Here is a 17,048-nt window from a genome sequence, read left to right on the forward strand (position 1 = left end):
TACCCTATCAGGTTGACCTCCATACAGTCCTGGAAATCATCGTGTTTAATTCTTGTACAATTCGTCACGGTGTACCAACTGACCTGCTTTCATCCTCACCTGTCATGTTTCCCTGGTACCTCGCCAGCGTATGATAGCGTAGGCGGGGTCACCATTCCATTTTCATTATTTATTAAAAAAAAAAATTATAAACATTTAAACGCGTCGTGTTAGTGTGGAGGGTTTGTTCCCATGTTGCTTTGGTGGGTTGTTGGGGTTTGGCTAGTAGAAGGCTGCGTTCTAATTTGCACACTCTTTGGTGACGCATGGCTTCTTTACAATGGATGATAATGGTATGGTAACACCGCCCGCGCTATCAGTATACACCGGCGGGGCACCAGGGAGACACGATAGGCGAGGATGAAAGCAGGTCAGTTAGCCCATCGTGACAAATACACCAGGAATTCAGCACGATAATTTCTAGGGGGGAGCACGTGGAGAGTCCAGCTGACAGGGTATTTTTTTTATACCACTGAGGTGGCAAACAAGCATACGGCCCACCTGATGGTAAGTGGTTACCGTAGCCTATGAACGCCTGCAATACCCGAGGTATTACCCCCCTTTAGAAGGAAGGGGTTTAGGGTATATTGCTAGCGATGGAAGTGGTAGTCCGCGTTGCTAACGCTGTGTCCGCTGGCGGCGGTGGCGGCGGTGGCGGCAGCGTGGAGGTGTGGGCGGGCGGGGACGGGCTGCACGCGTACGCGCTGGGCGCGGGCGGCGTGCGCGGCGCCGAGCGGCTGCACGCCGCGCGCGTCGCCATCCTCGCCGCGCCGCACGACGAGCCCTACGTCCTCGCCTACTGCACGCCCGGTACGCCGCGCTGCACACTGCACACTGCGCACTGCACACTGCACACTGCTCCGCTCTACACCGCCGTGTAGCGTTGCAGTATTGTTTGTTGTATTAAGAGGGAGAACGTAAGACTGAAACTGCTTCTCGGCGACTACTTGTTTATATTAGTGCGAGCGTCGCGTCCGAGCATCCTCCGCTCGATTAGCAATGTATTATATTGTTCGCCTTGCCACCGTCCACTGGACTAGTGGTCGCGATCGACCGATTGGCCAGCCCTGGTATATTGGATAATTGATTGGATAACCGGATACAGACTGATACTGACTTTTGTCCCATTCGTGTTTCAACCGTGAAGCAGTTGTGTTTGCGTGGCTGTGTTTCGGATTAAAGGGTGGGATATGGCAGTGAATTTACTGGGTACAGAGGAATAACACCTGATTTCTCAGGAATGGCAACGCATGGGGGGTATCGTGGGCGAAACAGTATACTATGTTATGTGCACGGTACTGCTCATGTCTATAAGCGACGGTTACCACTTTCCATCATTTACTCATGCAGCAACTCATGCATGCAGCAGCATCCCTCTTAAAACACCACTAAGTCCTAACTGCGGTTGTCAACCAAACTTGCCAAGCGTGGTGATTACTGACGAAACCCCTCTGATTGGGGAGGCCTATGCCCAGCAGTGGACAGTTGACAGTCGATGTGATGATGCCTACATGTACTTCTGGATTGCTTTCAGCACTAAGTATAGTGGAAGCGTATGTCCAGCAATGGGACAGTTAATAATAATAAAGAGATAAGAGCCAACAATGAGCGACCTGGTCGCTAAGTAACGATTTCTTGCAGCCAAGCTAATTGTACGTTCTTTCTCTTGCTAATCCCGCGTCGTACCGTGCCTGGGCGGCAGGCGTGTGCGTGTGGCAGTGGTGCGTGCGTGGACGCGTGCGTGGCGCGCGGCTGGACTGCAGCAAGCTGGCGCCGTGCTCCGAGAGCCTGCAGTCCATCGCCATCGACGACCACCTCGCGCTCGAGCGCTGCACGGTGCGCCGCCTGCCGCTACATGCTGACGCACATACCATATGCACTCGCAGAGGCAGGGACTGACGAGCGGGGCGTGGCCAGCAGCGACCCTCTTCAAACATCGCCAAAGCCTAAGATTGCTAAACCGCCTGCCGGCTGCCAAAGGTGGCAACTACTGGCAATATCCCCCCTTATGGGGGAGGCTTATGTTCAGCAGTGGGCAGTTAACGGCTGATATGGTGATGATGATGATGAGATTGTTGTTATATTAACGTTTAAAGACTTGCTTTTTTATGATTGACTCGCTGTCTTACAGATCAAAAACCTAATTAACTGAGTAATAAATGTACATTACGGTAACCCTGTTCACGAAGGGGGAAAAGATTGTTTTTTTTTTTATGGGTAAAAATGGTATGGTAACCCCGCCTGCGCTAACGGGATACGCTGGCGGAGCACCAGTGAAGGGTGATAGATGAGAATGAAAACAGGCTAGTTAGCCCATCATGATGAATTCATCTGGAATTGATCATGATAGTTTCCAGGGAGAACCGCGAGGCGGTCGACTTGGTTGGGTATATTGCTAGCAATGGGATTCTCTGTCTCCATTACTAACAATCCCTTTCCCCCCGGAAAATATTGTTAGGAATGCGGACTACCCGTCCCATTGCTAGCAATATACCCTGTCAGGTCCACTTTCACGTGGTCCCCCCTGGAAACCATCGTGTTGAATTCTTGGTGTATTCATCACGATGGGCTAACTGACCTGCCCGTTCATCCTCACCTATCATGTATTCCTGGTGCTTCGTTAGCATACCTACCATTCCATTGTCAACCATTAAAAAAATCCCTATTGACGTACATATGAATGGAAAAGTGAAATTGCAATGCGGTCAGGTGACGGCGATGTGCGTGTCCCGCGGCCTGGTGTACGTGGGCACGGCGTGGGGCTGCCTCATCGTGGCCGACGTGGCCGCGCTGCGTCCGCTCACCGTCTTCCGGCCCTACGAGGGCGAGGTACGTACCGCGGCCGCCCGTCTACTCGCGTCTAGTCGCCGCGACTAATCGCTGCGACTAGTCGCTACGATTAGTCGCTGCGAATGGTCGTGGTGTATATTATGCGTATTAACAGGCAATACAGGGCCAAGCCCTATTATAAGAAGGAAACGAATATGCTTGCTACTGATCGCTACGATTAGTCGCTGTCTTCTCTAATGACATAGATTTGTTTTTTTTTTTCTATCAAGCGAAGAACGTATATAGTAGTACAATACAGAACACTAGCCAATTAGAAAGGTTTATTTTTTGAATTGGGCCCGCCAGAAACTGAATTCGAGCCCCCGTTTAGTCAAAGTAACAAGTTTACCACTGCCCCACAAAGATTGTTAAAATTGAACTAAAATTTCACAAAAGTCCGCGCGTTGTGTACGCAGGTGCGCGCGATAGTGCCGCTGCGGTGGCGCGGCGGCGGCGGCGGCGGCGGCGGCGGCGGCGGCGGCGGCGGCGGCGGCGCGGCGCCGGAGGGCGACATGCTGGCGACGTTCGGGCGCGGCTACCGGCCGCTGCTGCAGCGGTACGCGCCCACGCCCACGCCCACGCCCACGCCCACGCCGGTACGCGCTGCTCTCGCATACTTATCCATTTTTTATATTTATTTATTTATTCTTCACTCGCGTGAACGTAAAAAAACACGGTAATGACTCCAGATCAGTTACTAATTTAAAAAAATATATTTTCCAGTCAAATTCCACAAGCAACGCGGGCAACACGTACAGTGGCTTCTACTGCCTGTTGTGGCGGGCGCACCACTGGCTGCCCGACTAAGGCACGCGTCGCACGCCGCCAGGACTAGCGGCTCCACAGCCGCAGCGGACAGGGCGACCAGCTGGTCAGCCTTGCACGCGTCTCGACAATTTGCATGACAGTTCGGGACACATTGTTGGACGGTTGGTAAAAGAAAGATTGGTCGTGGTCGTGCTGTTGACATTAATGCCATGAAGCAGTTTTGCTCTCATGGCCATGTTTGTGGTGGGGTATGGCAATGAAGTGGGATATGGTACAGAGACGTAACACCATAGTCCTAAGGAGTTGCAACACATGAGAGAGACCGTGATTATCAGAGTGATGTTCTGTGATCCGTTATTCATGTGTATAGGCGACGGTTACCACTTACCATCAGGTGGGCCATCAGCTTGTTTGCCATTCTAAGTTGAATAAAAAAAATATATTACTCATGCTTAATTATCATAGACTAAAGATATATTTTTAATTTTGACTTAACTCTATAAGAAAGTTAATTCATATTGGTTTACATAATAAATATTTCGCTGCAATATCAATCAACAAGGGCATCTAATGCCCGTCAGATGATGTGTGGGCGGGCAAGGTAGGGGCCTCGGGGTATACCCCACTACCCCGGCTTCGACTCCGGAGGCGACGACCTCCGGGTCGCTGGGTTCTTCAGCCGGCATACACTGGTGGTCTGTGTATGCCGGTCGCTGTATATCATACTGAAATTTTAATAGAAATAGGTTAAGATAGATGGCGCCACAGAATCGGCCTCAATGTTTCGGGTCTTGTACATATAGTGGAGATAGGAATCTCTTAGTTCGTGACGTTATAAAAATAATATAAATTGTGAGAAAAATTCAATTAAATTTAAAAATTCCTTCCCGTGTGTGTAAGTGTGGTGGAATGAATGAGCGAGTGAACGGGTGTTTACGTGATGTTGGTACACTGCCACAAATGTCAGGTTGCCACAAGCCACAAGCTAGTGAGCGCGGGTTCTGCGGGTTTATAAACTGTCCACGATAACATGGCGCGCCTCTCCACAATCTAAATTAAAAATGTGCAAGGTTTCTACCAGGGGATACACCCCCCCCCCCCCCAGATGAACACGAACAGAGCGCCGCTTCTATATACGGGCGCACGCGGTGGTGGGAACAGGTGGAGGAAGGGGGGGGGGGGTGCGTGCCGTGTTATCGTGGACAATGTATACTCAATTTGTGAAAATTAAGTTTGTAAATTATATATATATATATAAGAAATTACATATTTGAAGATGGCCCATTAGTTCCGATACCACGGTGTCGTTGTGGCGCTGTACGTCGAAATGATTATATCGAAATGATGATTCATAGATAGTAGACTTTTTAATTGTAAGACTTTTGCGTTGTATCGTTTATGGTTTATCAGTGATGAGGGGGGGGGGTTAATTATTATTTAAATATACTATTTATTTATTATTTATTAATATAATTAATTGACATCTCTTATAAACCAATACATTTTTTGTATATCGTAAAAACAAAGGAACAATAGCGAACAACAATACCGACACGATTCCCTAATTTGTCGATCGCATCACTAGCGCCACCTATTGGAATATAAAGACGAGCGTTTATCTTTAAAAAAAAAATATATATATATAATTGTTAACGTACTACATTGTTGTAGTTAAATGAAATAAAATGCCTTTTTTTGCATTAAATGCTAATTAAATGAATTAAATTAGCGGTAGATTTATAAATTAATGCAAAATCTTCAATATTGCGTTGTACAAGGTGTAAGGGATACTATTATTGTTTTAGCTTAAATATTTTCTTTTTTTTTTTATACAATCATAAGTATCAGAAAAAGTTTTTTTTTTTAAATTGTCAGCTAACCTCTTTAAATATTGTATTAGTTTTTTTTTGATGGGTGAAAATGGTATGGTAACCCCGCCTGCGCTAACGGGATACGCTGGCGGAGCACCAGTGAAGGGTGATAGATGAGAATGAAAACAGGCCAGTTAGCCCATCATGATGAATTCATCAGGAATTAACCATGATAGTTGCCAGGGGAACCGCAAGGAGGTCGACCTGGTTGGGTATATAGCTAGCAATGGGATTCTCAGTCTCCATTATTGACAATCCCTTTCCCCCCACTGTATTAGTTACGCGTACAGTTCAGAAGGAAGAAAACTAGATTTTAAATTGCCTTCAGGAATACAACTGTGAGAACTGCATTCAATTTGGTACAATAGTTTTTGCGTGATGTCGAAACAAACATACAGACAGACAGACAATCCATCATCTTACCCATTATCTGTCCACTGCTAAACATAAGCATCCGTCTTGGGAGGTTTTGCCAGTAGTTGCCACGCTTGGCAGGCGGATTGGCAACCGCAGTTAGGTTTTGGTCATGTTTTAAGAGAGACGCTGCTGCCCATCCGTCGCCCTCCCTTAGTCTCCTCACACGACACCCACGGTAAAGGAAGGGGTGGCCTATTCTATGCCGGGACCACCCGAGATGTACAGACATCGTCCAGTTTTTTTTTTTTTTTTGGAGAATGAAAATGGAATGGTAACTCCGCCTGCGCTAACGGTATAATCTGGTGGGGCGTCAGTAAGGGATAGCGAGCCCATCGTGATGAAGACACCAGGAATTCAGCACGATGGTTTCCAGGACCACGTGCTGGTAGATTTGGCAGGGTATATTGCTAGCAATGAGGCTGGTCGTCCACACTACAAACAATGCCTTCTCCCTCTACCGTTTATGGTGTGAGCGAGATAGAAAACGCGACATATTGGATTTTGTGTTCCGAGCATTATTTCATTTGATTATAAACTTTATTGCTATTAAAATAAATATGAATTTTGTACTCGAATTATCGCAATGTGTATGTATAATGTAAAAGCCAAATGTTGTGAAACTGTGTCCATTTTGTTTAATAAGCTTTCTCTATTTATTGTATTTATTATTAAGTTATCTAAAACCAAAGACTTTGAATAAAATATTACAAACTTTAAATATGTTTTTTTTTTTCTCTTTTTACATCCCTTTGTCTCCTATATCTTATTCCGTACCTAGGCGAGCCGTATGCTTGTTGTAACAGTACGTACAAACAAAATGGCGCGATTATTACGATGCCGTTTAATAAATTGTGGTAAAAAAGGCGGACTTAATACTATAGGGATTCTCTACCAGTCAACCTGTCAGTGAAACCTGGCTGTGTTTCGGTTCGAAGGTTTACTGGGTACAGAGGAATAACATCGGAGTCTTTAGGAATGGCAACGCATGGGAGGTATCATGGGCGAAACAGTATACTCTGGTATGTCCATGATACTGCTCATGTCTATAGGCGACGGTTACCACTTTCCATCAGGTGGGCCGTCAGCTTGTTTGCTATTCTAAGTTGTATATAAAAAAAATATTGCTGCAGCAACTATGCTCGCTATGTATTTCGAATTGAAGAGTGGGATATGGCAGTGAATTAACACGGTACAGAGGAATAACACCTGAGTCCTCAGGAATGGCAACGTGACGGGGTTGCATGCAAGGCCGGCAGCACACCTGCAATGCCGTTGGCATGTGGGCGGCGGTAGTCACTTACCATTAGGTGAGCCGCGTGCTCGTTTGCCCCCTGTGTTATTATATATAAAAGAAAAGGCGACTCATCGTACGGCTCGCCATCGACAGGGAGTTCACCCTCATGTCCTACAGCCTCAATGGTCGCGTACTGCGCGGTTACAGAGATGTTTCCTCCCACGAACACTCAGGTTGTGGAATGAGCTCCCTGCCGAGGTTTTCCCAAGAGACTACAGCATGGGGTTCTTCAAAAGGGAGGTAAACAGGTTTCTTCAGGGTCGACAACGCGCGCGTAATACCTCTGGTCTTGCAGGTGTTCATAGGCTACGGTAACTGTTTACCATCAGGTGGGCCGTATGCTTGTTTGCCACTTCAATGGTATAAAAAAAAGGTCGAAAAGGTCGAAATTTGGACGTTGTGAGAATAAAAAATAAAACAAACTTCTTGTTTTAAATTATGCCCGTATTGTTCCTGTGTATTTTTTTTTTTTTATTGTTAGGGAGGCAAACGAGAGAACCATCCGCTTTTGATGTTAGTTTAAACCATATATTGTGTCATGGTTTATTTATACATTTTGTTAATAGATTTCAAATTTTAATGCAACTAGTGTTACATCCAAGTTGCTGAGGGCCTACCATGAAATGTTTTCCGAAATTTCGGATCCGAACGAAACAAAAATTTGATGCTAAAATTACATGATACTTACCATTTAAAAATATTAAAAATGCTAATATATCGTTCCTTTGAACTTTTATGGTAGGATTTATGATGAACGAAATGTTAAGTTCCATTTACAGGGTCGACCTGAGTAGACCTGCAGGCACACTCAATTTCGTGTTTTTGTTTACACCAAAATCGGATCAATAAATGGAGTGTAACATTTCATTTATCATAAATCCTATCCTAATAGTCCAGAAGAACGATATTTTAACATTTTTAATAATTTTAAACGGCATGTATTATGTAATTTTAACATCAAATTTCTGTTTCGTTCGTCCCCGAAATTTCGGAAAATATTTCATGGTAGGCCCTCAGGTCTCTAAGCGACGGTTACCATTTTTCATAAGGTGGGCCGTCAACTTGTTTGTTTTTCCAATTAAGAAGAAATTATAGCTTTCAAACGGCAGTTTCAATACACAAACATGTGTATTCACTATATGAAACCATGTAACTTGGGAAACGACTAGCTTTTGGTACTAATAGTGCAATATAAAATACGCAATCCAAACGACCTTTCATTGTAATTAAGCAGACCACAATAAAACAATGTTTTCACTTAAAATCAATACGTTACGTATTTATTTAGTAATTCTAACTAAACTGTTAAATAAAAACAGCGATGTATATCGAAAACTGTTTTTGGAGTATAGCTTTCGAAAACATTCAGAAACCGGCGGCCGACGGGCGGACCGGTTTCGCGTATTGGGCTTGGCGGGAAAATATTTACGGAATGCGAGCCGTGATTGGTCATCGGTCGGTCCAAATTGTCCCCAAGATTTTAACAATGCATAACTCAGCCACTCAGGTACAAATTGCTGTTATCGATTTTGGGTAATATATCGAATATTTGAATTGAATCAAATTGGGGCCTTCATTACGTAACTCACAATTAGTAATCGTTTGCGAGGTTGTAGCGCAGTGTTTACTGAATCAAGAAATTAGTCCTCGGGATGTCTTAGATGGGTCGATAAAAATATTGACTTTCATAAATCGATTTCACGAAAATTATTGACGATTTTCCATTACTTAATAAAAATAATTATACATAGGCAATAAGGGATGACAGGTTTATAAAAAAAAAACATAAGTTCACATAGAATATCGCATAATATATAGAATGGAATAGACCCGGTCAGTGTTGTCTCGAATTTTTGGTTAATCTACCGCAAATAGACCGATGTAAATTGAGAAATATGATTTTCAATTAAAAGTTTTAATCTCAGAAAAAACATATATACATACGAGTTTTTATTCACGTGACATGATATTCATAAACGAATGTCGTGACACTGTAACATCGTACACTAATCTTCGAAATCATTCAACTAATTTTAATGAAATTTGTAAATATGTTTGCTCTAATTTGGAGAGACAGGATAGTGCGTAACGCGTTTTTTTTTAATAGGTGAAAATAAAATGTTTTTTTTTTTAATAGATGATAATGGAATGGTAACCTGCGCTATCGGTATACACCGGCGGGGCACCAGTGAAGAATAATAGGTGAGGATAAAGTAGGTCTGTTAGCCTATTGTGACGAATTCAACAAGAATTGTTCACGATAGTTTCCAGGGGGAACCACGTGGAGGTCGACCTAATAAGGCATATTACTAGCAATGGGGCTGTCAAACTCCATTGCTAACAATCTCTTTCCCCCCAAATAAAATGGTTACCCCCCCTGCGCTATTACCGGTATACGCTGGGGGGAGGGGCACCAATGAGAGATTGTACATGAGGATGAATGAATGCAGGTCAGTTAGGCCATCATGACGAATTCCACAAAAATTAACCACGATAGATTCCAAGAGGAAGATGACGAGAAGAGACATGGATTTTGACCGAAAAGAGTAAATTGCCAGTAATGCAACTTCATTTACTAACAATTGCTTTTTTCCGCTTTTATCCCTTAAAAAAATTACTAGTTTTATTTGTCTACCACCTCCACCAATGTCTCTGTTTCGAATTCGGGACAGAGACATTGTTGAAATTCAAATATTCGGTTTGAAGGGTGGGGTATGACAGTGAATTTACACGATACAGAGGAATAACACCTGAGTTCTCAGGAATGGCAACGCATAGGGGGGGGGGGGGGGGGTATCATGGGCGAAACAGTATACTCTGTTATGTCCATGCTCAAGTCTATAGGCGACGGTTACCACTTTCCATCAGGTGAACTGTCAGCTTCTTTGCCATAGTAAGTTGCATAATTAACTAATTCAATGTAACAATTAATATGTATTTAGAATAATTATTTGGACATTGGTAATTGATAAATTTTTACTTAACATGTGTTAAGACAAAATTTGCATGCCTTTAGATAAGGCGAAATGTGTAGCTCAGTTACCATTTAAGACCTTTGTACCACATTTCGAGCAAATAAATTATTCTTATTCTTATTCTAAAAACTCCCTCTTTCACACGTAAATGAACAATTTTGTAAAAAAAAAGGAACTTACACAATTCGTAGGGATAATGTATAAAAAAAACCATAATTTATATTATTACATAAAAAGAAAAGATTTTATTGTTTGTTGGTAATGGATAAACTAAAAACTATTCAATCGATTATAAAAACTCATTCACCTGTAGACAGTTATATTATTAGCGAGTAACATAGCACATCTTGTTTATGAAAATTCTATATATCCATGCGAACTCGGAAAAATACTTCTATTGTTGTCCAAGTATCGATTTCAACCGGTTAAATCGAATGGAAATCGGAAACCCTACAAAATACGTACTTATCATATTAGTAGAATTAAACATATTTATAATATGAATAAATTTAATATTTTATAAAAAAACTAACTTCATAAAGTAGATCCTAATATTATTCGCATTTGTGATACATACTTAGTTCATGATAAGATTCGGAACACTGGCTAGGACGCGTTCTCACGTTACGTTCAAGTGACGTTAAGTAAGTGAACGTCACATCAAACAAACTGTCAAACTTTAATTCTTAACTTGAAATGCCGACTTATTATTTTCTTTAATTTTTACAAACATTATGCAATTGATAAACATCACTAAAGTGCCTTAAAAATAACTATAATATTGTTTTTCACGAGTTACCAGGGTTGTGTGTGTTGTTATTAGTGCTTGAAAAGTTATATTGTTCGTTAAGTGATCGGACCCAATTTCTGGATTTATTTGTTCCGGATTTTATTTCCGAGAAAGAAAGTGATTGCCCGGCATAAGGTGAGTTAAGTTTATCAGTTTGGCCATGTTGAACTTTATACCGTGACCTATATTATTGTAATTTAAAAAAAAAAGTAACAGTAATTAAAAAAATAATTTTATAAAAAAAAATCGCATAGACTACACGAAGTTCGTGAAAGCAGAGCACACGTTTTGCTTTGGTCATGTTTTATTTTTGTTTGAACAATTGCGAATACAGCGAGTTAGTTATGGTTTATAGTTAATCGATTTGTATACGTATTAGATTATTAAATTTATAGTTTTTTGTACATTAATGATCTGTTTAGTTGGTAAACTTATTATAATAATTTTAGATGCCTCAAGTAATCCATATCTTTAGTGCTTATTTGTTTTATTGTTAAAACATTTATATTTTTGTTACCAATAAAATAAAAAAAAAAACACTTATATAATATTTTAATTAAAAAAATAATTAAGTTAGTGTGTTGACTGAAAGAAATCTCTTTTAGAGAGAAGTGTGCCTTTGCTTACTTTTTTATAATTTGTTATTATTATTTGAGTATATAATTGTAACATAAATCTGAATATTTTTTAAATATTTTATGTTGAATTTATATAATTACATTATCATTAAATTTGGTAAAAATTTAAAAAGTAATAAAAATAGTAAGTCTTTACCACTTCTAATTATATATTTATTATTTTTGAGGGAAACTTTAACTGTACATGACAACAATAAGCTAATCAGAAGCTATTACATAGAATTAATGAAAATTATGAAGGGGATACAGTTTTAAATCATCTTTGAAGTTTCATATTATACAAAAATACACTCTAATTGACAATCTGAACTATGTAATGAGTACTATTAGGCAAATCCTACACTGTATTACACTTTTAAGGATTTAGAGAAAAAAAATTAATAGAAGTGGCTGAAAGTAGGTGTTGTATCTACAATCTCATTTCAATGCTGCTTAGAAACTTGGTTACTATAAATACAACTTGAACCTGAGTTTTTTTTTTTATAGTTGATAATGAAATAGCAACCCCACCCGCGCTAGCAGTATACGCTGATAGGGCACCAGTGAAGATGATAGATGAGGATGAAACAGGTCAGTTAGCCCATTGTGACAAATTCAACGAGAATTGTTCACGATGGTTTCCAGGGGGAACCATGCGGAGGTTGACCTGATAGGGCACATTGCTAGCAACGGGGCTGTCAAACTCCATTGCTAACAATTCCTTCCCCCTACTTGCACCTGAGTTGGTATTTCAGTGTTCTTCAGTCGAAGCATACTTGCATTATCTGAAGTTATCAATATATTGGAATATAGTGGAATATTTAGGTCAGGACCACCATGCTTCACATCATAGTCCTCAAAAATGGCAATGCATGAGCGTACCATGGCTGTCACCATGTATTCTGTTATGTTCATGCTGTTTTTTTTTATAATGGGTGATAATGGTATGGTAACCCAGTCTGCGCTATCAGTGTACACTGGCGGAGCACCAGTGATAGATGACTGATGAGGATGAAAGCAGGTCAATTAGCTCATTCTGACAAATTCAACTAGAATTAACCATGATGGTTTCCAGGGGGAACCACGTTGAGGTCGACATGACACCCTGTCATATTGCTAATAATGGGGCTATTTGACCCCATTACTAACAATCTCTTTTCCCCTGTTCATGGTGGTTTTCATGTGCATTTTCCATGAGGTACAAAACAGCTTACCTATCTGAATTTTCTTTTCATACTACTATGATGGCAAACAAGCATACGGCCTGTCCGATTCTAAGTGGGGCTTCCGTAGCCTATGGACGCCTGTAACACCAGGGATGTCGCATGCACATTGTCGAATCTTAAGGAACTTTAATATGCCCTTTTTGAAGAACCCCACACTGTAGTAAGAAAGCCTCGGCAGGAAGATCATTCCACAACCTGAGTGTTCGCAGAAGGACCTTTTTCTGAAACTGTACTATGCATGACCATTTCGGTTGTAAGGTGTAAGGATGAATTCCCTGCCAATGGTAAGCAGTACAATGGTGAAAGGTGGCTGTAGGCTTTATGTTGAACAGTTCTTTAAGCTACAATCTGTTATACTGTTATTTAGGGAGACTTTGTACAAAAGCCGATTGCTTGGGTACATCTGTCCCATTCGTGTTTCAACCGTGAAGCAGTTGTGTTTGCATGGCTGTGTTTCGGTTTGAAGGGTGGATATGGCGTGAATGTACATGGTACAGAAGAATAACACCTGAATCCTCAGAAATGGCAACGCATGGGGGATTTTATAGGCGAAACAGTGTACTCTGTTATGTCTACGGTACTGCTCATGTCTATAGGCGATGGTTACCACTTTCCATCAGGTGGGCCGTCAGCTTGTTTGCCATTCTAAGTGGTATAAAAAAAAAATACAGGCAGTAGAAGATGCAAAAAGAAGCAAAGCTACATAATAATGGCATCTAAGCTAACAGTCTACCCATTTGTCTGATATTTTTTGTTTCTCTTTAGTTTTCTACTATTCATTAAACTCAGATAACCAGAACAAAATTTAGTTCCTTGAGCTCATCTCTGAGTAATTACCAATTACAAATTAAAGAGTATTGACCTTATGTCAATACTCTTTATTGCAATGTTGCCAACTTGATATCAGATTTTTAAGTAAACTTGACATTTAAATACATAGACTAGAATAAATATATGAATCTAAATCTTATCAACTTATTCTGTCTGTCTGAAATGATAATAATTCTGAATGAAATGTAGAATCTTGGACGCATGGAGGATATCATGGACGAAACAGTATACTCTGTTATGTCCACGGTACTGCTCATATGTATAAGGATGAAGGCAGGTCAGTTGACCCATACTAACCAATTGAACATGAATTAACCACTATGGTTTCCAGGGAGGACCGCGTGGTGGTCGACCTGATAGAGTATATTGCTATCAATGGGGCTGTTAGACCCCAGTAATAATATTCCCTTTTTCCCGAAAAAGGTTTAGCATGTGTTGCTAATACCGTACTTTGGGGGGAAAGGGGTTGTTAGCAATGGAGTTTGACAGCCCCATTGCTAGCAATATGCCTTATCAGGTCGCCCTCCACGTGGTTCCCCCTGGAAACCATCGTGAATAAAATTCTTGTTGAATTCGTCACGATGGGCTAACTGGCCTGCTTCATCCTCACCTATCATCTTTCACTGGTGCCCCGCCGGTGTATACCGATAGCACAGGCGGAGTTACCATTCCATTATCACTCTTAAAAGAAAAAAAAAATACCGTACTTTGCCATTACCTCATTTACTGTAGTTCTTAATAAGTCACTTTGACATTAACTAAAAATAGCTCGTTGCATTGTGGTGATGAAATATCATGCCGAAGGTTGTATGATCTCATACAAATAGTTTACGTGTTTATTTTAGAAATGGCAAACATTGCACGTCGCGACATTAGCTGCGGACGTTACTGATAGAAGACCGCCATTATGGGCATCGTTCTGTTCATACCTATAGGCGACGGTTAACCAGGATGCCTTTTAGGGTTCCGCACCTGCAAAGGAAAAAATTGAACCCTTACATCAGTGTTTCCCTTTATTTTGTGTTATGCCCCACTTGGACCTTTCTAGAATTTTTATGCTTATTATAAATTTTCCCGACAAAGTTAACTTGACGACTCTAATCGCCCAGTTGATATTTTAGTAACGTCAAACGAAATTGTACCTAATAAATATTTACAGCATTTTTAAATTTTTTTTTTTTTTGTTAAATTTGGCACGAGCAAGAGGCTTAAAATCTCTTCGAGTCCATTTTTTTATTGCCCTCCCTTAACTATCAAATTGCCCTCCTGTGGGGCGTGGGCCCCACGATGAAAACACTGCTTTACAGGATCACGTTGTTGTCCTTTCGCCCGTCCGTCCGTCTGTCAAGAATAGTTTACTTAGGAACGCGTGGAGGTAACAAGTTGAAATTAGCAATCCCTTAATGCAGTGAAAAAAATCAAGCTTCTAAATCGACGCAATCAAAAGATACGGCTGTTAGTATAAGCCATTGTTACCAAAAAAATATAAGGCAGTATGTGAGTTTTCCTATGTCCGTAGAGCGGTGGACACTTTAAAGCAGTGCATTACCATATCTGTCATTCTAATTTAGATAAAAAAAAAACAAAGTTTTTTTTTATACAAATTAGAATTGCAAACAAGCTGACGGCCCACCTGATGGAAAGTGGTAACCGTCGCCTATAGACATGAGCAGTACCATGGACATAACAGAGTGTACTGTTTCGCCTATGATACCTCCCATGCGTTACCATTCCTGAGGACTCAGGTGTTATTCCTCTGTACCCAGTAAATTCACGCCAAATTTTGGAATTTAATGTTCTAGAAAAAACACGAATTGCATTGCATTAAGCCTTCGTATAGAAGGCTTATAAAAAACTTGAGTACTTGATGTAAGATCAGCACGACACACGGGTCACGGCTGTAAACCCTGTCGCTTGCAAAAGGAATTACTAAAATCGATTCAACGATTGGCAAATAGTTTTTTTTTTTAAATATCCTTATTAAAGCTGTTTAAAGACATTGCTTTCCGTTGTCTCTCCAATTCGTGTCCCAGTCGCGCTAATTTAGGAAATGGACTTTACTTATATTTATTTATTTATTTATTCATTAGTACATATATGTGTACATGGCGAACTTAATGCTAGAAGCATTCTCTCTCAGTCAACCATATCAACTATTATATTGTATCTGGTCGGCGTGTATGTTTATTTTGAATGAATTATAATGGACTTTTTTTTAATGGGTACGCATAGAATGGTAACCCCGCCTGCGCTATCGGTATATGCTGGCAGGGCACCAGTGAGGGATGATAGGTGGGAATAGAAAGACAGGTCAGTTAGTCTATCGGGATGAATACACCTGGAATGGATTGTTAGCAATGGAGTATGACAGCCCCATTGCTAGCAATATGCCCTATCAGGTCAACCTCCACGTGGTTCCCCCTGGAAACCATCGTGAACAATTCTTGTTGGATTCGTCACGATGGGCTAACTGACCTGCTTCTTCCTCATCTATCATTCTTCACTGGTGCTGCGCCGGTGTATACCGATAGCGCAGATGGGGATACCATTCCATTGTCACCCATTAAAAAAAAAATACACCTGGAATCTAGCACTTCAGTGGACGGATAATGGCTGAAATGAGTATGTCGAATGTACAGACGGCATCTAATTTTTTTTAGTGCATGATAATGGTATGGTAACACTGCCTGCACTAACGGTATACACCGACGGGGCACCAGTGATGGATGATAGGTTATGATGAAAAGGCAGGTCAGTTAGCCCATCGTGATGGATACATCTGGCATTCAGCACGATGGTGTCCAGGGGGGCCACGGGGAGGTCGATCTGACAGGGTGTATTGCTAGCAATGGGACTGGTAGCCCGCATAACTAACAATCCCCTCCCCCCGACGTGATCTAATTAGAGTTATTATATTAATAAGACTTATTTGTATGACTAAGGCATAACGTGAGTAAGGCACGTAATTCGAAGTAATTTGTTTGCCTATGCTCGGCTCGGGCGTCGCCAGTCAATGTGACCTTGCTCTCTCCGCGTGCCGCCGGCCGCCGGCTCGCTATCAGCGAGAAGCGACTTCTCGCAAATCCATACTAACATTATAAATTTGAAAATGTGTTCCTTTGTTTGTTACCGTGATGAGGATGGACACAGGTTAGTTGGCCCATAGAGACTAATCTGACAATAATTAATCACGATGGTATTCAGGAGGAACCGCGTGGAGGTCGACCTGACAGGATATATTGCTAGCAATGGAGTTTAAAGTCCCCATTGTTACCAATCCTTCTCCTCCCCCGCAGTTAGGCTTTGGATATGTTTTAAGCTACTGCCCATCCCTCGTCCTCCCTTGGTCGCCTCTTAAGGCACTTACGGGAAAGGAAGGGGTGGTCCATTC

General features: G+C 41.4%; 1 protein-coding gene across 1 annotated transcript in view; it reads left to right on the forward strand.

Annotated features, from left to right (window-relative positions):
- The window catches only part of LOC113517146 (leucine-rich repeat serine/threonine-protein kinase 1), a 62,791-nt gene extending 56,149 nt beyond the window's left edge, over nucleotides 1-6,642 (forward strand). The window contains 5 exon segments of the mRNA XM_052897913.1: nucleotides 701-849; nucleotides 1,742-1,875; nucleotides 2,749-2,868; nucleotides 3,285-3,464; nucleotides 3,592-6,642. Coding sequence (XP_052753873.1) covers nucleotides 701-849; nucleotides 1,742-1,875; nucleotides 2,749-2,868; nucleotides 3,285-3,464; nucleotides 3,592-3,675 — 667 coding nt within the window. The 3' untranslated portion in view covers nucleotides 3,676-6,642.
- The last annotated feature ends 10,406 nt before the right edge of the window (nucleotides 6,643-17,048 follow it).

This window comes from Galleria mellonella, unplaced genomic scaffold (genome assembly GCF_026898425.1).
Source record: "Galleria mellonella isolate WM207_F2 unplaced genomic scaffold, CSIRO_AGI_GalMel_v1 utg121, whole genome shotgun sequence".
Taxonomy (NCBI): Eukaryota; Metazoa; Arthropoda; class Insecta; order Lepidoptera; family Pyralidae; genus Galleria; species Galleria mellonella.